The following is a 24,418-nucleotide window of genomic DNA, read 5'->3' on the forward strand; positions in this document are numbered from 1 at the left end:
CATTCACATTGTTATGCAACCATCACCGCCATCCAACCACAGAACTCTTTTCATCTTGTAAAACTGAAACTCTGTCCCCGTTAAACACTAGCTTCCCATTCTCCTTTCCCCAGGCCCTGGCATCCACCATTCTACCTTCTGTCTCTATGATTTGACTGCCCGAGGTACCTCATATAAGTAGAATCACACAGTATTTGTCTTTTTGTGACTGGCTTATTTCACTATTTCAGCATAATGTCTTCAAGGGTCATCCATGTTGTAGCAGGTGTCAGAATTTCCTTCCTTTTTAAGGCTGAATAACATTCCATTGTATGAATATACCACCTTTTGCTCATCTATTAATTCACCAATGGACACCTGGGTTGCTTCAAGGTCTTAGCTATTGTGAATAATCCTGCTATGGACATAGGTGTACAATTATCTCTCTGAGTCCCGGCTTTCAATTCCTCCAGGTGTATACCCAGGAGTGGAATTGCTGGGTCATATGGTAATTTTATGTTTAATTTTTGAGGAACCACCACACTGTTTGCTGCAGTGGCTGCACCATTTTACCATTTCCACCAGCAGTGCATAAGGGTTCCAATTTCTCTGCATCCTCACCAGCATGCCACATAAGTTGATTCTGCAGATGACCGAAGCATATTTGTTTAAGTCCTAAAAGGACATTTATTTTAACTTTTTTTTTCTTTGGAACTTTCTAAACTGTGTCACTCATGTCCCCATGTTCTTAATCAGGGCACATCCATAACCTCTGAAGGATGCGTCAGGGACTGATCTGGGCTTCAGCAGTGACACCTTCTGCAGCAGCTGACCGGCGTGTTGGCTCCCTCACTAACTAAACGGCCCCACATTCTTGCGTTTCTCTCAGATTCAGGTCTGCTTTTAACTGTCATTTGGTCCTCTCCCACACTGCCAGGTGGTCAGCAGGTTGGTAACCAGGTACTTCAACCAGGTTCTCACTTCCTATTGCTGGCTGGTAGTGGGCCCCTTCCAGTAGCTTCCCACCACGTCTCTTCAATTTTCTCTCTGTTATGGAATCAGAAAAGCAGGTACTAGAACTCTACATAAAACAAAAGCGTTGGGCTTTAGTCTAAGGACTCTGAAACGGTTATTTCAGCACTTTCCAGTTTCTTCTAGATTGGTGGTTCCAGTTGACACAGCTGAGATTTCTGGAAATTTGAAACCGAACCAATCTGGACACAAAATCTGGCTCCTTTGGATGACCTCAGGCAAATTATTTTAATTCTCTGGTCCTCAGTTTCCCCGTCCGGAAAGGGGGATACCAACACCTACAGCTCTGGGGTGGTCATGAGATTTGAAAGTGATAAAGTACACAAGGAGCCAGCTGGGTGCCCAGCATGCCCTCAGTGAAGGCAGCTGGAATAGCACCCGGTGAAGAGCTCCTGGGCTGAGCCTGGGAATGGCTCAGGCCCCCTGGCAGCTGGACTCCCTGAGCTCTCTGGGTAGCCGTTCTGTCCACCCAATACAATGCGGGTGGCCCGGCAGCAGATACAGCTTCCAAGGCAGCTCGTTATTATTGGTCCTCAAATAGATATTAATAAATAGACCAACACAGTAAGCGTGTGCAGAACAAGTCCAAGAATATCTCAGCACAATCGCACTTCCACATGTATTTGGATGAAGCCATAACAACAAACAGAGGAGCCCTGGCCTGCAGACCAGATATTCTGATTTAGAAAAGAAGAAGGAGGAGGACACCACGAAGCTTAATGATCCTGCCATTTGATTCGGCAGGAACTTGACAAGAACATAGGCGGGGTGGTAATTAGGCCCGAGGCTCTGGAAGAAAAGTGGTGGAGATTATAAAATGCCAATGGGAGGCCAAATATCCATTCAGGGGCCAGGGTTGGGAGGCCCCCAGGTTCTCAGGTTGAACAGCCAGAAAAATTCCGAGTTCCTCACACAGGGGCACTGATTTGGAGAGTGGCACCTTTGGATTCTGTTGCATAAGCAGGAGACTTTCAGAATAACAATAGGGATAGAGGATTCCCTAAGGGGAGAATGTTCTTTCAGAATACGCGAAGCCCACATTTACCTGTTCGTAAACCCTCCCTCCCATATGTACTTGTGTGCAGCTTTTGTGCTCAGAAAGCACCACCAGCCGTTCTCTCGCTCTAAACAGAGGAGTCCGCTGGGAAAAGGAGGCAGGTTGGTTATTCCCACTTCACGGGTGGAAGAGGGAGTCCCAGGGGAGCAAATGACTTGTCCACATTACTCACCCGGGGAGGAACGAAAATAAATTGGTTTTGATGAGTTAGCCTGGCTAAATCCTCCGCCTCAATGAACTTATTACACTGCTTTTGTGGCTGATGTTTTTGGTGGGGGTGGTCATAAGGGGATTTTGCTGCAGCGAATATTGCTTGAAGTAATAATCTTTGTAATATCTCTGTGGTCCAGGGTTACTACGTTTGTATGCATTGGAAGGGGCCTGACTTCCAATGACAACTGCTCTCTGCTCCTCAACCACGGCCTTTTGGTGGAGAATTACGCGGCCTTTTCCCTCCTGACCTCGGATCCCCTCCTGGCACCTCTCCCCATGCCCCTCACTCCCCCAAGGCTGAGCGCCCCTTCCCCACCCCTGTCCTTGCCTCCAGCAGTGTGACTGTGATCATGAACCAGGGCGGGGGGCAGCAGGTGTAGCTGTCGTAGTACCACTTGCGGTCAATCTCCCGGGGCAGGGTCTCGTAGGCCACGTGGCGGATCAGCCGCTGCGAGAGGTTCAGGCCCTTCTCCTCCAGCAGGGCCTTGCTGCACAGCCGGCGGTTCCCTTGCAGGATGGCCTGGCGGAAGCTGTTGGACCGCTTGTTGCTCATCTGCACAGGAGGCAGGGTGGGGGAGACGGGCAGAACCACACTCTCAGGGGAGCCCAACCCATTTCTCCACCAGCACGCTCCTTAGACCAACCAGGCCTAACCCCACTTTTCTCTTTCTTCTCTAATAGTTAACAAGAAGCAATATTCACTGAGCTCTGATGTGTCAGGGATTGTTCTAAGCTCTTCACATGCTGGCTCATTTGATATAACTAGTCTACCTGTTAGATAAGGACTAGGAATATCCCCATTCTACTAGACAAGGAAACCAAAGCAGAGAGCGTTTGGGGGACCCATCGAGTTCAAACCCAGTAAGGCTCCAGAGCCTGTATTCATATTCCCTATATCTTCCTTCCATCCACTCATCCATCATCCATCCATCCAATTCACTGAGCAACCAGCATCAGCACATTGCCAGACACAGGGGATACAGTGGTGCTCAGGACAGAGAAGTAACCCGCAATCACATTTCAGAGCGAAGGCTGCCACAGGAGCACACAGCGGGAGCCCAACCCAGTCCCAAGGTGGTCAGGGAGGTCTTCCTAGGGGAGGTGATATCTGAGCCAGAACTGAAGGATGAGCAGGAGTTTGTGTCCTCAGACACACCAGCTTGGGAAGAAGCGGGCAGCTCTTGGTTAGACAGGCGAGTTCGTAGAGAGGTCCCCAGAACCAGAACCCAAAGCTGTGCCTGTCAAAGGTCATCACTCCTGAGTGCCTTCAAGGGACCTGTAATTCTCGGCCAGCCTAGGGGCTGGTTGTAGAGCACTGCCTGAGGACTGGCCCTAGCCTCGGCACCTGAGGCTGCCCTGACACATCCTCACTGGAGCCCCGGCTGCCTCACCCAGCGGTCAGCCTGACTCCTAGAGACCAGAGGCCACCTCACTGCCTTCCCGCCTCCTGAGGCCTCCAGCACCTCCCACCTGCCCTCCATGACCACACCTAGACCCGTCTCATGCGGAGATGTCCTAGAGACATGCCCTCCCAACCCCAGAGCCCACGGCGCTACCTAGGTCGCTGTTCCATGGCAGCTGGGGTGGGATTATCAACGTATTCCTGGGGCTGTGGCCACAGTCGGGGACATTCGGCTAAACCTGAAGGGAGGACCCAGAAAGGGCTGGCGAGGTGAACCAGGCCAGACCAGGGCACAGAGGTCTGAACCCCTGTCAGGGGAAGGGAGCTGGGGAGGGTCTGCGTTCAGACCTCCCAGGTGGAACGAGCCTCTACCTGCCGTGCCGTTCCCCACTCCTGGCTTCTGCTGTCTCTCACTTTCAAAATCTAGCTTACAGCTCGCCTCCCCCAGCAGACCTTCCTGGATGAACCCCTTCCAACGACTCCCTGCTCTCATCCCCTCCATGCCTACAAAGCTTGGGTCTGGTTCTTCTTAGTGGCTCAGTTCTGTAAGTGCAGGCGGAGCTTGGGGCTCGACGTATACTGCGAGCCCGAGGCAGGATCACATCATCAAATTATTTTGTAGCCACTCTTACCATTTTCTGTCCCAATCCCTGAGTGTGTACACGCGCATGGGTGTGCACGGCACACATACTCCCGAACACACCAATGGCTGCACCCTGAAGACCCGTGGTGGGGACGGGCTTGGCATGAGTACAGGAGAAGCAGGGCACACACACTCACCATTCACCTGCACCCTCGCTGTGCCCAGAACTGTGCTGGGCACAGTAGTAACCATCGTCTCAGGCCTCACGGAGCTTACGAGAAGAGACAGATGTGTAAACAGCAGCAGAAGAAGATGTCCTCTTAGTTGTTTGGTGCATAAGTTATCCCCACATTATACAGATGAGGACCAGAGCTTGGAGAGGGTAAGTAATTTTCTCAAAGACCCACAGTTAGTAAATCGCAGAGTCAGGATTCAAATCCAGATCTGCTCGACTCCTGAGTCCACACTACTTTATATAGCATTTTTGTGCAAATTAGATAAGGGAGCCTCTTCTTCCAGGCGGATGTACCCATTCCAGGCTTTGGTGAGCAAAACCCAGGCCAGATTTCAGTCCCCATTCACTCTCCTTGCCAGGCATCCTGGTATAGTACACAACCTGTACGTCCACCCATGACAACCCTGGCCACTCAGCTGTAATGTAATGTCAGTGCTATAAGAGAGGCCTGGGCAAAGCGCTGGGGACGCACTGGATAAGGTTTGTTCATTCTGCCTAGGTTGGGGGGTGGGGAAGGGCTCAAGAAGGATGCAGAGGAGTTTACCTGGTGGAAGAGCATTAGTGACAACAAAAACTTCCAAACACTTCATCTTATTTAATCCTTGCAACAACCCTGAAGAGGCTATCCTTTGGCTTCATTTTACAAATGGGAAAACCCAGGCTCAGAGGATCTTCCCCCATGAGCGGCAGAGGCAAAGTAAGGAGCTGGACCCAGGTGTGCCTGACTCCAGGCCCTGAACTCTCGGCCCTACCCAGGGCTTCCCCCTCCCTTCCCACCCCGTAAGCCCCTTCTCAGTCCTGGCCTCCAGGGCAGCTCTGCTCACAGGGACCCCACCTACAGCCGGAAGCTCCAGCTCAGAACTTGAACAGAGAAATCCCAATGGTAACAAGTAACCTGCTGTTGGGAGTTCACACAGAAGATCCCGTGGACCCCTGGCTGGAGAGAAGCATCTCACCGGCCCAGCCATGCCCTCTCTCTGCCCCGAGACTGGGCACGGGATGCAGCAGACACACTGGCGCTGGGCTGTGGATGAGTCTATCCAGGCTCAAACCCAGGCCTGGTCTTTGGTGGCACTGCTGGACTCCAAGTCACAGGGCTCACCTCCAACACCCAGCCCATGAATCCCAATTGTCCCCAACTTCCCGGCTCAGCTCAGCTCTGCCACCCCGCCCTCCAGGAGGTCTGCTCCATGGGTCCACTCTGAACAGCAGTAGATGCCTTCATTCCTTCCATCAAAGTGTCGCAGCTGCTCCCTGCAATCATGCTAACCCTGGGCGCCCTCCGCCAAGAGGAACTTTTTTAAAACAACTCCGAAGCTTGGGCACCCACATCAGAACGCTCACCGGGCCCGTGACAGGTACGAGTGGTACTGGCCCCCATCACTAACACCTTTGAATTCTAGAAGACTGGGGAACTTCACACCAGCCATGTCACTCTTGCCCCCTCCGTGGGGACAAGAAGAGAGGCAACTGTCTCTATCTCACCAATAGGGAAACCGAGTGGAGACCTCTGGCCTCATACTCATCTTGTTAGTTCATGCAGCTTCTACTGATGACCCATCCATCCCACGGTGGGATGATTCCTGCTTAACCCCACCGAACACGATTGCAATCCTGCCACAGTAGCCCCTCATAATCACACAGCAGTAACCCCCAGTGAGGAGGAAGTCCTCACCAATCCACTGGGCAGGATTCACAAGCCTCCTGTCTCCAGGCCCTCCGACAACCCAGGACATCTGCCAGCAGGTCTGGTGAACTCCGGCCTTAACCCAAGGGCCCCAGTGCTCCCAGAGAGGTCTTGCCTGACCCTTCCAACATCCACCTCCCAGCTCCTCTCCCACCAACAATAACCTCCCACCTCCCACTCCCAGCTCCAGGGGTGGGCACTGATTGGTTTGAGTCAATCAACACACCCCACTGACTCAATCTAGGCCAATGGGAGGGAGGAAATCCCATGCCTTCTGCGGGAGTTGCCACAAGAAGAGTCCCTGTCTTCCACTGAATGTTGAGGCCTGAGGGTGTGAGGGCCGGAACAGCTGCAGCCACTTTGCTGTCACAACGGAAGGGTCTGGAATTGCCAGCGGCTTCTTTTTGAGGATGGGCTGACACTGCCAAAGGCAGAACCAAGGGACAAAGAGAAACCAGGTCCTTGGTGGTATCCTTCTACCTGCTGGAGCCGGGACTTTTTCAAGGCTGCAGGCCAAAGATCCCTTTAATTGTCCAAAAGGGTCCTCTAAGCCACCACCTCCAAACAGGCCCCTCCCAGGGATAAGGGCCCCAGAGCGCTCACCAGGTTGACAAAATCCTGGTAGCAGATCTGCCCATCTGCATGACTGTCGGCGAGAGCCAGGAGCACCTCCCTTTTGTGCGGGTCCAGCTTGGAGCTGTGGCTCTCCAGGAGGCTCCGGAACTTGCCTGTGCTGATGTAGCCCGTGTTCCCGGGGTCAAACTGAGGGAGAAGCACAGACAGCAGTGGGGTCAGCGGGACTCCACCCCCCTCTCAGCACTGCTGTAGGTGCCCCATCTCCGTCACCAGTCCCCAGCTCCTGCCCGAGCCCTCTGCCAGAAGAGGCCCAGGCGGTGTCTGGGATGCTTCCAAGCCCTCATGGGAAACATCCAAATAGGGCATGGACAACATTCAAAATCCTAGAAGGCCCTGGAGACCTCTGAGATCACTCCATCCAGCCGTCTCGTGTACGGATAAGGAAACTGAGGCTCGGAGAGGTTAAGCTCCCTCCTCTCCATCTTTACTGCTGAGCCCAGAGCACAGGAAAGCAGGAATGGAAAGGTGATGAGTGGAGGGAGATGAGGGACTTCTGGGCCTGGGCCAGAGGGACTCAAATGGGGAATGTTCCAGGGCCCCGGGGAGCAGGGAGCACAGCCTTGCAAGTCCTTCTGCACCTGGCTGCCAGCCCCTCTCTCATGCCCCCCTCCCACCCGCATACCCATGTACACAGGGCTGGGCAGGGCTCCCCAGAGACACTGTGTTCTGGTTTTTGTTTGTTTGTTGACACTGTGCCCTTTTGCCCTCTGCAGCTTTGCACATGTGGGTCCTTCTGCCGAGGATTCTCTTTCCCCCTTGTCTCCCTAGGAAACTCGACTCACCCTTCCCAGATGTCCCGGCTCTGGGCACCTGAATAGACAGGTACTAATTTTCCAGGGAAAGTCTCATTGGTTCAGTTAGAAAAGGATCTTATTCCTCTCCCCCAGAGAAGCCCATAACCTTACTGCCTTACGTACCCTCTGTCCTCATAGAACCCACCCAATGCCCCCACCCCTGCCAACACACACCCTGCTAGAAAATCACACTAACGGGTTCTCCTGGATGCCCAGTGCTTTCCTGTTCACAAAGCGCTTCCCCCCATGAATTCACTGCGCCTGGAGATGCTGTGGTGGGCTGCTTAGATTTTAAAAGGCAAACAGACATTGCGGATGTCCGTGTGTGCATGACAAGGGAGCCCGGAAGACCAAACCCACGTTTCCCCCTTTTCTAGATAAGGTCAATGAAGACTATTTTAGGAAGGCTGACTCTGTGAGCAGCATTTCTAAGACAGACCAAGAGAAACAGCCAGGAGTCACAAGTCATGGGCTATTTCAATTCTCCCCAGAACTTAACGCGAGAGGACATCTCTAAAGAGGCCTATTGAAAAATCTGCACATGTCATATTCACCCCCCCACAACCCAAAATACCAGGTTTCCGGGATAACACCTATTTGGTTCACAGGATCAGAATTTCAGGAGACTCACCTACCCCTGCTCCACAAAGATCTTTAAGAATAAAAACACCTAATATTTGCCGAGTGTTTTCATGGGACCATACACTGTTCTAAGCACTTTATGTATGTAATTTCTTTGATCTCCTACAATGACATTATGAAGCAGGTCCCGTTATTATCCCCATATTACAGATGAGAAAATAGAGGCACGGGAAAATGAGCACAGAGAGGTTAAGCAACGTGCCTGGCAAGCGGCGGAGCCAGGATTCCACGCCCAGGCAGCTCAGTGCTGCCTCTCCACCACCGCTGGCTGCCACTGGCCTTCAGCCTCCAGGGGCTGCTCTGCTGCTCAGAAGCAATATTTAAGGATCAAAGAGGTGAGTGCAGACCTTGGAGAGACGAGGGCTCTGTGCGTCTCCCAGGCCCACTCTAAACAGATGTTTAAAGCAGGAAAGAGCCTCAAACAACAACAGTTCTGATCTCCTTATTGCTCAGATAGGAAAGTGAAGCCTGGAGAGGGAAAGTGGCCATGGCAGCCAGGGAAGGTCTCTTGCTCTGGTGCTTGGGACCCTCCCATCCCCTCAGCCTGGCGCCCCTGGTCCCACTTGGCCCTCATGCTAGGTGGGCAGACAGGGGCTAGGGGTGGGGGTGGGAGTCGAAAAGCAGCTCCAAGTCCTGGGAAAATGCCCAGGGAGCACTGGAGGGGGGCAGTAGTCTGCCACTCAGCACGGAGTCTCTGCTGCCTCAGCCTGGGGGAGGAAGCCCGAAGGCCCTGCACTGGCTGCGAGTAGGGCCGCCAATCCCCTCCCAGGGGCTGCCTCGGAGGCTTGAGAGGGCAGTGGGGTGGAGGGGCTGGGATCAGGCAAGGCCCCCTCTCCCTGATTCCAGCTCCAGACAAAGAACCACCTGCTCCCTCCCTCTCCCTCCTCCTCCAGGGCTCCCTGCTGTTGTCCTAGTGACAGGGGCTGCCCTGTGCTCCTTGAGCCCCCAGCCCCCACCATGGCCCTCCAGGCCTGCTCCAAGCACCTTACAGGCTCCAGACCGCAGAGAATGAGCTGGAACCAGGCCGAGCCTCCCTCCTCTGCCAAAACTCTACCTTTCATGCCAGGGCCAGACAGGCCAGACAATGGGGGGTCATCACTACCCTAATAACGAGGCCTCAGGGATGAAGGAGGGTGACAAGGGGGGAGGGAGAGGCAGGGATGGGACTGCAGCCTGAGGCTCCACAAATGCACACAGGACACCTTCCAACCACCACTCCCCTCCTCACAGCCTGGGAAGATGAGGGCAAGAGCAGAGGCTGACAGTGGGCATGGGGCACGGGGGCAGGCAGGAGGTAGAGAGAGGGAGACAAAAGGAGAAAGAAACACAGAGGAAGAGCCAGAGAGAGGATGTGTGCAGAGGCGGGAGCGAGGTGGTCCCCCTGCTCCGGAAGGAAGCTGAGAGCTTCTAAGGCAGGCTGCAGGGAACAAGGCAAAATCTCATTCTTGTCTTGGCCACTAACCAGTTTGTGTAATTTAGGGTGAACGTCTCGAGCCATAATTGCCTCATCTATCAAGCGGGGAGAGCACCCCCTTGGGTTCCGGCGGTGGGGGGGGGGGGAGGGTTGGGTGGGAGGCCGCTTGAAACAGGGCGGCGCTCTCCAAGGCCCAGGGCTACACAGGCTCGCCACCAGCTCCGCCTGCCTCATTCAAAGCAAAGCAGGGAGCACCCCTGTCTTAGGGCCTTGGCTGACCCCTCTGGGCATACCCCCTGCTTTGGGGCCTCCTTCAAGGCCAGCAATGGGGGATGAGATGAAACTAGGACCACGGTTCAGAGCTTTTGGGGAAACAAACCCTACAAATGCAATTCCCTTGTTAATAATGTGCTGAAGGCCCTGAAGCTCCCCCTCTCAGGTGCCCCACACCCCGGATTCAGCCACTTTGGGCAGTGGGGTGCTCTGGGGATGACGTCTGGGTTGGGCGGGTTTGAGGCAGCCTGACTGGGGCTGTTCTGCGGGTGGTGAGGAATGTGGCTGTGAATGAGCCATAGGCAGGGGCCCAGCGGGGAGCCAAGAGTCGGGAGCATCCTCACAGCTGCCTCCTGAATAGGGCCCAGAGCTGTGGAGGAGGGGGGAGGCCAAGTCCACATTCAGCCTGAGTGGAGGATGCTGGTGGCAGGGGGAAGAGAAAGGCACGGAGTGACCCTCCCACAGCTCCCGCCCACTTGCCTTGCCCTTGAAAAGAGATGCGAGAGGCTCCGTGGGGATGTTTAATCCCACCAACACCCAGCCCTCTGGCCCCTTAATCCTCTGGGTCATTAGTGTTCCCCAGCCTGGGGCCCCACACATGCTCTGCCATACATCCTATCTCCCATCCTGGACCTCTTCCTGGCTCACTTTTGACCTAGGCTTGGAAAAGACTCACCAAATTCTCTCTGTATTGTTGCTACCTAGGGCTCCTTCTCTGTCTCTGAGGCAAGGAGTAGGGGGAAGTTCCAGAAGGAGCCCCACCCCAAGCTGCTGTGCCATCCTCGGCAGATCATTAACCACATTGCCTCAGTTTCTCCATCAATCATGTGGTACAAACTCTCCCTTCTCAGGGAGATGGAAGGGGGTCCATCCCCATCCCTGCACAGGCAAGCATACCATATGCAAATGGGGGTTGGGGAAAGAGAAATCCACAACCCATACAGCCCATGGGGGCAGCTGATCCTCTATTGTGCATCCTTGCTCAGTCCAAGGGCTGATGGGAAATCCGAGATCAGATGAGTCAGCTCACATTGGGGGTGAGGTCTGTGCTGTCAGAGGGACCTAGTGACACCAGGGAGAGGAGAAGCAGGTCAGGGAATCAAAACTCACAGTCCAGGATCACTGAAAGGAAGCTCGATGGTTTTCAAATTGCTCTGCAGAGTTCTAGGGGCTGTGGGAACTCCGAGGTCCAGAGGGGTGGGGAGGGGATTGCTGAGCAGCCCCACTCACAGCTGGTTTATGTGCTGGCCTTCTATATACTACGGGTTGAACAACACAACGGGAGCTATGTATGTAGAACGCTTGCCACATGTCAGGCACTGCTCACTGAAACCTCAGGTCATCTCCTGTCCTGGCTTGCCTCGGACGATCCTGATACTACACCTATTGTCTGAGCATGATTATTAACAGTGCCCCTCCCACCCTCAAAATCGGTCCAAATTTGGAAGATAGGTTATATGTTCTCCCCTTTAAACCTCACAACAACTCTCTGAGGTACACACTATTGTGAGCTCCATTTTACAGGGGAGAAAAATGAGGTGTTGAGAGCTGAGTTGGCCAAGTCTGAGCAGCTGGTAGTTGGTGCAGATGGATTCACATCCAGGCAGAGGGGCCCAGACTCCGAACCCTCCCATCAGTAGGATCCTGTGGCTAAAAAAGAGTTTGAGAGACCCCAGTCCAATCCTCTCACTCGTTCATGTAACAAACACTTACCAAGGATCGACCATAGGCCAGACATCATGACCATTTTATAGATGGGAAACAGGTGCAGAGAGCAAAAGAAACTAGCTCAAGGTCACAAAGCAAGTTAGCGGTCAAAATGGGAATAGTTCAGGATTCCTCCATGGGGGTTGGCTGCCCTAGCCTTCCTCTTCCTTGTTTTTCACTGTCCTGGTCAGTTATATGAAATATAACTGGCTCAGGGTTTCCCAATGTGTGGAACACCAGGCCCAAGAGGGTATATGAAATAAGTGTCCTGTGGTCCCATGAGTTTGGGAAACCCTTTTGGAAGGGCATGATGCATAAAACCATACAAGGGCTCTGCAAGGTCTTACAGTGGCGAAACCTGTCTGATTTTGTTCAGCCCAGCATTTCCCTAACTTACTGGACCTCTGATCACAGTATTTTTCAAAGCAACACTCCATGGAACACTCTTTGGGGAAAATGTACAAGTCCACAGTAGAGTCATTTTTCCCTTTTGTGAAACCTGGCCCCTTTGTCAGTGGTCCTGAACCAGATTTTCATCTCCATCTTGTGTGTGGCCCTCAAGGCAGCTGACGCTTTGCCTGGAGTCCTCCAGCAAAGATACAAGTCGGCCAGATCCAGGCTCCAGCCACAGGGGTGAGGGGGATGCCAGGCCCCAGGAGCGGCTGAGAGATCAGCGACTGGCCTAATGGGCCACTGAGCCGAGCTCTTAGGGAACAAACCTCGTGGGAGCTGGGATTGGCCTGCTCAGCACCCAGGACAGCGGCACCACTTCTCCCCTCCCCACCGCAGGCCAGTGAGCCTGGCCAAGGCTTCAGAATTTACCCAGCAGCAGTAAAGCATCAGAGAAAGAAGAAAGGGACGCATCTATTTGATATCTATTATCTACGTGTGACTTACACAAACTTCATTTCCAGGACAATTACATATCTGGTCCCTGTTCCCAGCACCTGAATTCCCTACTGCCTCCCAGGAGGACCCTTTCCCCCTCCTTGATCTAGAGGGGCCCAGGACCACAGTGAGGGGTATGGGCACTTTCAAGGACCTCACAGGCAGCACCTGGGGTGCCATTCTGGTGAAGACTTCTCAGGTCTCAAAGGTCGGGACCTGCAACCTAAGGAAGGCTCCCATCCCCGGCCCCACTGTCTCCTCTCTGTCCACCCAGCCAGAATGAGCCCTGGGAAATGACCACAAGGTGTGTGTGCTGGGCCAGGGGAACATGCAGGAGACTGCCCCTCCCTGGTGGGGCGGTTACCATGGCTCATCTGCCGGCTCCTTGCATCATTACCCCGTTTCCGAGCAGAGCAGAATTAACGAGGCTGCCCAGGAGTTTATGCTCAGCAGAGCTGTCCCCACCCAACAGCCAGAGCCCACAAGGGAACTCTGGCCCATTCAAGGATATTTACAACCCCATAAATTAGGTCCAGGCCTGCAGCTGCCGAGGTCAGGAGGTGAGGTTATGGGAATAGCAGCTTTCTCTCCAGTTCTCCTTTGCAGATGAGGATGCTAATTCACCCCATAGAGAAAACTACCTCATACCTTTCCCATGACTTTTCCCCCACCCCTGACACTGAAATACTGATTTTCATAAATATTTTACCACTTTCATTCTCACATCAATCCTAGAATAAGTGTGATCAGTCCCATTTGACAGATAAGGAAACTGAGGTACACAGATCTGGCCTGCTCCAAATTGGGGCTAGAAATGGATCTTCAAAGACCTCAAGCCACCCTGGGAAGAAGAGAGACCGGTTCCTAAAAACCAGGTTCTGACCCCTCCTGCCCTCGGGTCTCCCCAAATGGAGGCATGAGGGGCCCTTTGCTCCCCTGGGGTTTGGCCAGAGCCAGGTCCCTGATGGCTGGAGAAGCTTCAGTGATCCTAGGATTCCCAGGCACATTCTTTCTGTTCTTTCAGCTGCCACCACAGGGATCTGGGGCAGGCAGCTCACCCCTCTCGAGGGGCTTCTCCCTAAGCATCCTCTCTTCCCATAAGTCAAACAGCTGAACCCCAAGATCTGAGGCTGGCAGGCCGATTAAGGAGCTGAAACACCCTTCCATTCAGCAGAGAAGCAGGCATCCTGGCCTGAATCCAGGCTGAGCTGCTGGACGATCGGCCTGTTTCCAGAAAACTACCCAGCTCTCTCAACACCTGGGCAGTGGAGAAGAGGGGCTCTCAGACTTTCCCCAGTAGCAGAAAGCTGGGGTTGGGTGGGCTGGGAGCTGCCTCTTTCCACCAGGCCTGTCCCTCTCCACCCTGAGAGAGAGCCCCCCGGAAAGCCCTGCTTCCCCCTCTTCAGAGCCTCTCTCACAGAAGGCCTTGGAGGTGCACAGACTCTGAGGGGAAGCTGGGGGCTGTGACTCAGAGGCAGGCCTCTTGGGTCCCCAGCAGCTGACATAATGCCCGTGCTGACTCATCCAGGCCCAGCCGTCACGTCTGCCTGGGGACTGGGGACTGAAGCCGAGTCATAGCCATAAAGCCAGGAGTCCTGGGCGAGCTGCAGGCAGGGAGAGGTGGCAGTGGGTCCGAGCAGGGAGGGGGGTCTTGCATCTGCCCCAGCTCTCCCCCTTCAGCATAAACCCATTTCCTCCTGCTGCTTCTCCTGGAAGCCACCAAAGGGTACCTCTAGTTCCCCAGAAAAGAGAGAGCACTGAGAGAGCTGAGGAGGAGGGGAATGGGATGCAGACCTCCGATCAGGAGCAGCGGGGGCAGGACAAAGGGTCACCAAACCCCTCACCTCCTGTGGCCCTCTGCCCCATCTCAGAGGCCACCCAGAAGCCTTGTGCACAAACACACACAACCTGCTCTGCATAGGGTCCTCATTTGCTCTGTGTCTTTGGGCAAGCCCCAACCCCTTGGGCCTCAGTTTCCTACCCTGTAAAGAGGGGACAGCACCACTCACCTCACAGGGCTATAGAGAGATCAAGACAAGAGAGGTATGTGCATGCAGCAGACACTCAATGTTTGCTCTCTCAAAGAAATATTTTCCGACTCAAACAGTACCTTGCTTCAAAAAAGCTGGGACAATGTCAGTGGCTACCCCTAGTTGTTCACAACTTAAGATCCACATTGACTCATTTCCATAACACAGGATAGTGCCCTGGGCCTAATCTCACTGTTGACCACTGACTAGAGGCCCAGCAGGCAGAGGAGGCCCGCTCTGGGCTCTGGCCACCTGGTGGTCAATGCCTTGCCTCACCCTTCACCCTCTGCCATGCAGGCAGACAAGCCAGTGAGCAGAGGGGAAGCCCTGGGCATGAACACTCCTTCAGGCAGCCTTTGTCCAGAAACTTCTCTCTTTCCTCTGCAGAAAGTTCAGGGGGAATGTAGTTTTCTAGCTCCTATCCTAAAGAAGTCAGCTTGATAGGGTGGAAGGAACCCCAGACTGCGGACCTGGACACTTTGATTCAAGACCTGGAACTATTACATGTCAGAGGTTATTTTGAAAACTGTTAATGTCTTTAAATTCCAGTAACATGGTAACAGCCACCATATTTATCAGGTGCTCACTACACACACACACTATCTTATAGGTGTCACATCAACCTGGAGGAGAAGGTATCATTGGAGGCAGCTTACAGATGAGAAAATTGAGGCCTGCAGAGGTTACCTGGCTTGCCCATTGCCACACAGCTAGGAGGAGACTGAGACTCGAGCCAGATGTGTGTCCTCACCACTGCCTTAGTCACTCAGGGCACCAAGGAAGTGAATGGAAGTCTGTGAGGGCTGGTGGCAGGAACATAGGTCAGAGAGGGAGCAGGGCTGGGCTCCAGTCCCAGCTTTGACACTATCGCACCAAGCGACCTCACAAAGTCCTGCCTTCTGTTTGCTCATTTGCAAAATGAGCAGATTGGACAAAACGCTTCCACTGACCTTCTGGTAATGCATGGTCCTTGAGGGGACAGCAACCAGAGAGGGCCCGACAGGAGCAAGGCAGTTCCATGGTGAGGGTGCTCCTGGAGAGGACAACATTTGAACCCACGACAACAGGTGCAGGGCTGCAGTTCACCCTGTCATTCACGGGAACATGTGTGAAGCTGTTATGTGTCAGGGAGGTAACCAGGAAGCACACAATCTCAGATCCCATGGTCCCACTGCCCGAGTGCTGTTAAAGGCATTTCTGTGAGTGATCAGGGACAAAGGGGTTAAATCAGCATGACTGACGGGGTCAGTGGGGCAGGAGCAGGCTAGAGAAGGTGGCTTTGTGGTGGAGGGGAGTCCGTCCACAGCTCAAGGGCCCTGGAGTCCAGGCCACTTGATAAAGAGTTGGAGGTGCAGAGCCCGAGCAAGGACTCTAGTCAAGCCCGTGGCTTTGTCCCTCTCTGGGAGTCCCTCTCTGCCGGTTAACTGTGTGTTCCGGGGACTGCCACCAACACGCCTGTGTCTGGGCAAGTGTCATCTCTGCAGCTCCTTACTAATGCATTCAGCAGTCTCATCTGAACCTCTTTTCAACAACCAGAACCCCTAAGCCAGCTTGCAGAAGGATTTCAAAGGAGGTGGGCTTCAGGGTCAGGCCAAGGGAAGACTCCCAGGCTGGAGGGAAGGGGGCTGGGCAGGGGAGACATTGGGAGAGCAAGCAGAAAAACCCTCTGTGCTCAGAAGTGGCTCTCTTTGCAGGAGTCCCAAGTGAGGAGGAGCTGGTTTAGAGAGGCCGCCACCTTCCCTGTGGGGCCTGGATCTCGGGAGTGGCCCTGTGCTTCTTCCCAGCAAATTCTGGTTCCCAGTCAAGAAGCAGCTGTCAAACATCCTCTGGGTATCAGACGGTGTGAAGAGAGTTTCCACTTCCATTTAACTCCCCTAGTCGCCCCTGGAGTTAAAGATGATCGTCCCCACTTTACAGATGAGGAAATTGAGGCTCAGAGAGCTAATGGCACTTGTCCCCAGTCACAAAGTCAGTAAGGCCTGAAGCCAGGTCTATCTGACTCTAGAGCCAGGGCTCTGTCCCCAGCAGCCCACCTATGCAGCCCCGTGTTCCGGCCATCGCACGTTTATAATTTTGGTGGGATAGTCAAGGCGCGTCTGCTTTCCTTCTGGGAGATTAGCAAAGTTGGGGTCTCGTTTTGGGGTCTGGGAAATGCATGCTTTCAGAGGGAAGGGAAATAAGGAAACATGTGTTACTTTCAATTCTTCCTTTTCCCTCTTGCTTGTTTGATCTTGAAAGCAATTGTTCTTTGTTGACTTAACAGAACTCTGCTCCAAACCCTTTTGCTCATTAAACATTTGCAATCTTGAAGGCATTTTTCCAACCCCAGAAGCCCTTTATGGTTTCAGGGCTCCAGCCACACATCTGCCACTGACCCGCTATGTGATGCTGGGTGCTTGAAGGCACCTCCTGGAGTTCAGGAAGGGACTGAGAGTGAGTCTATCAAAGCATAAGCTGAAGAAGAGGAAGCCTGTAGGAAACCTAGGAACAAATATAAAGCAATAACTAACGGGTACATTACCTGGTCAAAACTATAAATATCAGTGGAACTGATCAGAAATCAAAAGTAAACACAACCACATACAAAAATTCACCACATGATAAAATTTCTCAAGATATAAAGAAAAGATTTCTTAATAAGTGATGCTGGCCTAACCGGATAGGAAAAAGATCCTGATAGAGTAAAGGGATAGGTGACATTTTTTAAAATCATAGAAAAAGTAGTAGGAAATAGAAGCTCATATTTATGAGAGCTGAAGAGGGAGGGAAACTGGGCCCAAAGCAATAGATGGAATCATGAAGGAAAAGCCCAACAGATTGAACTATAGAAAAATGCCATTTTACCATGCTATTATACACAACAGATCAATACTTACGGTAACTCTAAAATCTAGTATTTAGGAAAATCATTAACATCCCAAGGATATGAAAAGACAATTCCGTCAAGCAGAAATTCAAATGGAACCAAATTCATGGGCCGTGTGGGGGCTGAAGTGAAGATCTTCAGGGTTCTGCTGCTGCAACTTCTGGAACCCACGGGGAAGAACCGGGGAGGGGTAAGGACGGATGGCACGCAACACCTCTGTTTGAGCAGATGAGACAAATGCCCAGAACGCCAGTGGGGCTGGGGAAACTTCCAAGAGACTTGGGTCACCTGTTTTCTTCACCTCCAATTCCCACAAAGGGCCTCTTCACCATTGAGTTGAGGGGCGACCACGGAGGACCAAAATGCCAAGGTCATGGTTTCTAGCCTTGGGGTCCAATCAGCTACATGCTGAGTCAAAGCTACTCTACACGCTGAAGAACCAGACAACACGGAGGGACTGGTTCCATTCCATCCCTAACACCTGGAGAAAGGTCCCAGCAGATCCCAGTTTGGAACCAGGTGATCACTGGTTCCCCAGGAGGCAAGGAGGACTGACCAGGGCCAGGCTCCCATTCTATTGACCTCTGGAAGGTGAACTCCGGGGCCACATCAGCTTGCAGGGACTCCAACAGGTGCCATGTGAATCCTACCCCATTCACCACAGTTTGACCTGTCAGGACTGCCTATTGCTGTATGAGATGGTGAGGAGGCTGCCTGCAACGCCCAGCAGAACATTCCTTCCTAAGTGCACCAAGCTCACCAATCACCAAACCCTACCTTTAAGCAAGCCCAGGGGAAGAGGCAGGGAGGATGCGACACTGCAGCTTTCCGAACAACCTGGTGTCCTTCTGAAGATGTGCTTCCATTTGTGAAGCTGCACACCTACTCTTCATTTAGCCCTATCAGGGGAATGAGGCAGGCACGGCTGCACAGAGGAGGGGGAAGGGACGTAGAGGGACTGGACATCTGCCAGAGGTCAAGCCCTGCTCATAAGCAGCTCTCCTTAAATGCAAAGCACCGATAGGAAGAAACACGACAGAAATGGGTTTCTAAGGCCGCCTGAGGGCTGGCGAGGAGACGTAAGGCAGAACCTATCGTAAGAAAAAACTGTTTCTCCAGAGTAAGTTTGGGGAGTTTCTTTCCTAGAGTTAATTTTGTCTGTCCGAAATGGTTTCTGGGTGGGCCTCCCCAGAAGCAGGGGGATGCTCTTTGTGACATGCAGGATCTCCCTGCAGTAAGAGAAATTGGATTTCATAGACCACCCGCTAATATTAGGTGCCACACATTCTCTCCGCTCCCTCCAGTTCCAAATTCTTCCTACTAAAAGTTTTCCTCTATTCACCCAAACAGTTCATTTTAAAATGTAAACACACACACAGGGACTGGCAAAGGAAATTAATCAAATGAGAAACACACAGAGAAAAAAACACTGATACACTTTGTTCTAGGTTCTGATTCTAAATCTGGCAGGAGGTGTGAGGGGCTGGCAGCTTGCTGGTCGCGGTATCAGTAGCAGCAGGTGGCTCCCTCCTGCCTCAGGGCATCAGGCCAGCAGCTGCTGTACTCTTAGGAGCCAGAGGGAGAGTGGGCGGTACCCGAGAGCCGAGGGAGAGATGCACTACCCCATCGGGACAGGAGCCGGCGGACGCTCCACAAACCATAGCCATGCCTTGTGGTAACGTGGATGACACCCTAAATTCCCATCCCAGGACTGCCAAGTCTTCCAAGCTGCAATTCCATGTCTTCTGTCCCACTTGGGCATCTGCATTTAGCTGGCTCCTCAAATTGAACTTGTTTAAAACCAAAGTTGTCATTTTTGCCAACCCCCCAGCCCCACCCTGACTTTTCCTTTTCTCCTAGGTTCAGAATCCCAAAGTTATATATGTGGTTCACTTCATCTATTCAGGTCTAGAAAGATCTTCCAATTTTCCCATCGCCATGTCCCTCTTCCTTTCCATTCTTCCTGTCACGTTCCCAGTCAAGGTGCTTGTGTCCATTCACCACAGTAGGCTCCCGGCTAGTTTTTCTCATCCCTGCCATCCATCTCACTATCACACAGCATCTTCCCAAAGCATTGCTTGGATCCTGTAACAAACCTGCTAAAAAACTTTCCAAGGCTTTTCCTGCCTACAACAGTATATGATCTGATCCAAGCTACTTTTTCAGCTTTACGTCCCTCTCCAACCCAACACATTCCCTCTGGTCCGACCAGCCTGGTCTCTTAAAGTTGCACAAACTTCAGGGCACAATCATTTTCACCCCAGGACTGCAACGCTTTCTGATTCCCAGCCCCTGAGACATCTCTTGCCCCCACTCCCTCCGCATCCTGGAACTGGCAGGAAGAAGGAAATACACACCGCCACTCAACACTAGTACCAAGCAAAGAACAGAACCATTTCCTTGCTGAAGGTCAAATGTCCGCTTCCACATTCTAAAGCTGGCACTTTCATCTCCGCTCCCCACACCTGGGCTCTAGGCATTGCAAACAATCACGTACTATTTTCTATAACTCCCTCATTCCTGCCGCAAAATTCAAGAAGAGTCAGCTTTCAAAAGAGTCCGTATTGTGGGGCTGGCCCCGTGGCCGAGTGGTTAAGTTCGCGCGCTCCGCTGCAGGTGGCCCGGTGTTTCGTTGGTTCGAATCCTGGGCGCGGACATGGCACTGCTCATCAGACCACGCTGAGGCAGCGTCCCACATGCCACAACTAGAAGAACCCACAACGAAGAATACACAACTATGTACCGGGGGGCACTGGGGAGAAAAAGGAAAAAATAAAATCTTTAAAAAAATAAATAAAAATAAAAAAAAAGAGTCCGTATTGTGAGTTACCCGCCAAGGATGGCAGAGATTTGACTTCAGTGGTGGCCATAGACCTTTGATGGTGGAGGCAGAGAGGAGAGGAGATGCTAACCTAAGCCCTTCCCCCACCTCCCCAGCCTCACTGCAATCCCCTGGCTTATAGAGAACGTCCCAGGGTTTCAATATACATTGTCCAATTTCTACATGATATAAACCCAGCTCTGCTGAAGTAGAGTTGGGAGGAAGAAGGAAGGAAGGATCTCTCAGGGGAGCCCTCCACCTCCTCCTGAAACCTGGAGTGCCGTGCAGAGCACTGTGTTCAGTCCCAGAGATGCACTAAGCCACACCCCCCTCCCCACGTCGCCATCTCAGGAGTGCAGAGCTGGGGAAGCCCACGCAAGCAGGGCGACTGATTATGGGAGGATGGGGGGGGGTTGCATTTAACTGCTCACATACCTGATCAAACAGGACTTTCCAGTGCTGGCAGAGAGGGAGGCCATGCAGGAGAGGAGGAAGAGGAGAGAAAGAAAGAAACACTTATCACCAAGGCCTCTGCAGCCCCCTGATGTTTCCGACTTAGACTCTCAGCTGCTGCCCAGGCTCAGGGAACCGCCACAAGAGACCAGGGAAAACCTGAGAAGAGCTCCCCAATTGAGTCTGCACTGGGCAAAGGGAGGGAACTCAGGTGCGGAGAAGCGAGGGGTGTCCCTCTTTCTGAGACAGGCAGGCGGAGGGGAGAGCAGAACAAGGGTGATTCTCAACAATTACTAAATAAAGGCGTCCGACTCTGTCTAAGGGCCACGAATAACTTCTAATAACTAAAGCTTAACGTCCACGTCTACTCCCGGGTCTGGGAACGCACGCCCAGGTGCAATCCCATCACACCTGCTGTAGCGTCTCTACCTGCTAGGGGCCGGCGACCCCTAGTCAGGGAAACGCACCCCTGCATAATCACTAACAGTTTGCCTGCAGTTTGGGAGGAGGGGGCTCCGGAATGCACTGAAACCCACCCAGTATCTTCCAAGCCTGAGTCTAAGTGGCGAGTACATGAGATTCTACCAGGGCTTGGGGCCAGAAGCAAGTGACAGGTTTAACCACGGGAGCCAGGCAGGGAAGATGTTAAGCTCCCCGGGGGCACATTCAGACTTTCTGGCTTAGGTTGGGTAGGTTGGGAGGCCTGGCTTCACGTCCACCTCCCTACCCTGAGAGAGGATGGGCAAAGTGTCTGCCCAGTTTTTCACCTCTATTTGCAGGTTAACCTCGGGAAGGAGAAGCATAAGAAACTCCAGTTCCCCGGACTCCCCGGTGCCCGCTCCACCGATGGCTCCCTGGACTAGAGGAAGGGAGACTGGAGCAGCAGATGGCAGGGAAGCCCTCTGGGGCAGCCCCTCCCCATCCTCGCCCAGGGGACCGTTGCTGGCACCGACGCGGTCTGGGACTCCTGAGCCCCCTGCTGGGGGTAAAAGCGCTCCCAGCACTCCTCTCCCTCCTCCGGCAGGGTTCAGGGACAGGGGCCAGCTTGAATTTCAATCAGTGTCGCGACAGGGCAGGTGCTAGGCGGGAGCTAATCCAGGAGCGAAGAAGGGGGTCGCCAGATCGGTCTGCGCTGCCGGGTTCCGGGAACTCTGCGGCGCCCGCTCCTTCTCCGGGCTCAGAGAGCCCGCAGGTCGCGACTGCGTGGGGAGGGGAGTCACTGCTGTGACGCGGCCGCCTCTGCGGGAAAACGCCGTGTCCCGGGCACTGCACCAGCCGCGGAGAGGGGGCTCCGGCGGCAGACAGGCCCCCAGCGCAGCTGCCGGGGCTGCGTCCCGCAGGGAAGCCGCGGGAGCCCGAGAAAGGGGTGGCGCGCGCGTTTGGGGGAGACCGGTCCCTCCGCCCCCTCCCGTCCGCGGGGACCCGGCCAATCCGGGGCGCTCCCGCGTCACCTTGAAACCTCCAAGTTGCCCCGCGAGGGGGAGACGGGGGCAGCTCTTCCTAGTGCCCCCCAGAAAGTTTGCCCAGGCGGGGGAGGGAGCACTCACGTCCTCCGGCGCCGCGGGCGGCCGCTCGTCGGCCTCGGGTTCCAGCTCCTCGATGCGCTCCGCCTCGGCGCAGGCGGCCACTGCGGGTCCCGGGCTGGGGTGCTCGCCCATGCCGAGGCGGGGTCCAGGGGCGGCCAGCGGCTACAGGGCTCGTCCCGGGGCGCCGGGCTAACTTTGCGCCGCGGCGTCCGCGCCGCTCGCGGGGCTCTGTGCGCGCCGCGCCGCCTCCGTGCCAGCCCAGCCGCCCGCTCCCGCCCCCATGGCCCCGGCCCCTGCGCCGCCGCCTCGCGACCGCGGGACGCCTGGCCCCTCCGCCGCCAAACTTCTCCGCGCTCCCGGCCCCGCCGGCCTCCGCCTCCGCCCCCGCCCAGGTCCCCACGCCCGGCTCCGAGGCGAGGCGCCCTTGGGCCGGCCCCGGCCCCGCGGCTCCCCGCGCTCCCTTCTCGCTTCCCGCGGCCCCCGCTCTGCGCCCGAGTCTCCTCCTCCCCGCGGACTCCTCGCGGGCGGCGCGCAGGCGGGGGCGGGGCTGCTCCCGGGGACCGCCGTCCTCCGCCCCCCCCACCCCCATCCCCACCCCCGGGCGCCACCACCCGGGCCAAATCGGTCAGAGCGGCGCGGCCGGGAGAGGGGGAGGGCTGCGGCGGGGTTGGCGGGGAAGTGGCTGCACTGCCCGTGGCCAGGATGGGGCTGCGCAGTCCTTGGCCCCATCACCACCAGCCTCCACCCTGGGTCCGGGTTTGTCTCTCCGCACCGGGTGGGGGTTGTGCAGTGCCCACTTCCCGAGACCTACCGGGTTAACGGTCACTTGGAGGCAGCAGATATGTGAAGGAGGCAGGGGTGAGCTTTTCACTAAGTTGGCAACGTCGGGGTTAACTGGGAGCGAATTGGGGGCGGGATGCAGGGAGGACGGGATCCCCCGACCACACTTCCATCTCTCCTCACCTCGGTCTCAGATTCTGGGAGGTGCAGGTAGGCCCAGTAATTTAGGGATGGGAGGAGTCAGATAGGGGAGTCTGAAACCCTAAATCTTGCCCCCCCTACACGCAGAGCTCTATGACGGTGCCCTGGCTTCATTTGACCACGTTGACAAAGGGAAGCCCAGGGAAGTACCCCAGCTGGAAGAGAGGAGGTGAAGAAACTAAAGCTAATAGGAATGAAGTTAGAGCAAAGGAATGGAGGATCTTTAAAGAAAAAAATTGGAACTGGTTCCCTGCAGGAAAGACCTCCCAGGGGATAACTGTCTCCCCAAGCAGAGGCTCTGCCTGTAAACGGTGCCAGTGGCCGGCTGGGACAGGTGCCTGGCTCTCCCAGGAGGCTCAGGGACTCATTCCTGGTGATGTCTGACAGTCAGTCCCCAGTCCACACCACGGCTGTCCTCTTCCTTCCTCTTCCCACCAGCCACTCACTCACTCACTCACTCACTGCCCTTGGCTCCTCTCTCCCCCTCTCAGAAACCGAGGCTCTTTTCCGATAGTGAAAGTTGCAATTAATGCTCTCATCTCCATAAAGCAAACACATAACCCCAGCCCCAGGATCCAACCCGTGTCCATCTCACCCGGCAATGACTGCTCCCCTTAAACACAGAGAAGGAAATTAACTCCGCTCTAATTAGGTGAGTTTGCTACAGACACCAATTCTCATCTCGGTTGCAGAAAGTGTGATCATTTCAACTATTTTTGTTTCTCACCACCCTCCCCCCATCCCTACTCTACTAACAAGTCAAGATCCTGCCAAGATTTCCTTGTAAATAAAACTGTCGGCATAGGGTGTGATTTTGAAAACAGCCTTCAGGGGACAGAAGAGAGGCTGACTCCTTTGTGGAAAGAAGCCCCAAGGTACCAGCGGTGGCAGGGGGCCCCCAGGTCAGTGTCACTGCCTCCCCCCACCTGCTGATAGCATTTGCAGGAGCAGCATGGGTGTGACTTAGGTCTTTGAGACTGGAGACCTGGGCCAGGAAGTGGGTGGTTTCAGGGGAGAGGGAAGAGAAGGACTAAGAAGGGGTGGCCACTCTGCAGAGATGCCCAGAGCCCTGGGCAGTGTTCTGACCCCAGCTGCCCTTTGGAATCTGCCTTTTCTCCATTCCCAGGACAGCTCTTATCAACATATCCAGCTCTGTGATCCCCTGAGGTGGAAGGAACCTCAGCCAGCTCAGTTTAGTT

At 54.3% G+C, this 24,418-nt stretch overlaps 1 protein-coding gene and 1 long non-coding RNA gene across 8 annotated transcripts in view; one reads left to right on the forward strand and one right to left on the reverse strand.

The window, feature by feature from the left end:
* The window catches only part of RHBDL3 (rhomboid like 3), a 45,493-nt gene extending 22,154 nt beyond the window's left edge, over window positions 1-23,339 (reverse strand). For 2 of the 7 annotated variants that reach the window (XM_070227684.1, XM_023653041.2), the window contains exons 1-4: window positions 22,260-22,517; window positions 20,695-20,718; window positions 6,792-6,950; window positions 2,610-2,834 (exon numbers count right to left, since the gene is read on the reverse strand). In XM_070227684.1, the coding sequence (XP_070083785.1) occupies window positions 2,610-2,834; window positions 6,792-6,950; window positions 20,695-20,718; window positions 22,260-22,370 (519 nt within the window). In that variant the 5' untranslated portion in view covers window positions 22,371-22,517. Of the gene's footprint in view, window positions 1-2,609; window positions 2,835-6,791; window positions 6,951-20,694; window positions 20,719-21,479; window positions 21,939-22,259; window positions 22,536-23,049 lie in introns of those variants that run through there. The other 5 variants (XR_011423367.1, XM_070227685.1, XR_002811622.2 and 2 more) reach the window with 4 other exon arrangements.
* On the forward strand, window positions 22,794-24,026 carry LOC111775696 (uncharacterized). The gene is made up of 2 exons (XR_011423368.1): window positions 22,794-23,096; window positions 23,307-24,026. It is a non-coding gene; the product is annotated as an uncharacterized lncRNA (long non-coding RNA).
* The last annotated feature ends 392 nt before the right edge of the window (window positions 24,027-24,418 follow it).

Source organism: Equus caballus, chromosome 11 (genome assembly GCF_041296265.1).
Source record: "Equus caballus isolate H_3958 breed thoroughbred chromosome 11, TB-T2T, whole genome shotgun sequence".
In the NCBI taxonomy this organism is placed as follows: Eukaryota; Metazoa; Chordata; class Mammalia; order Perissodactyla; family Equidae; genus Equus; species Equus caballus.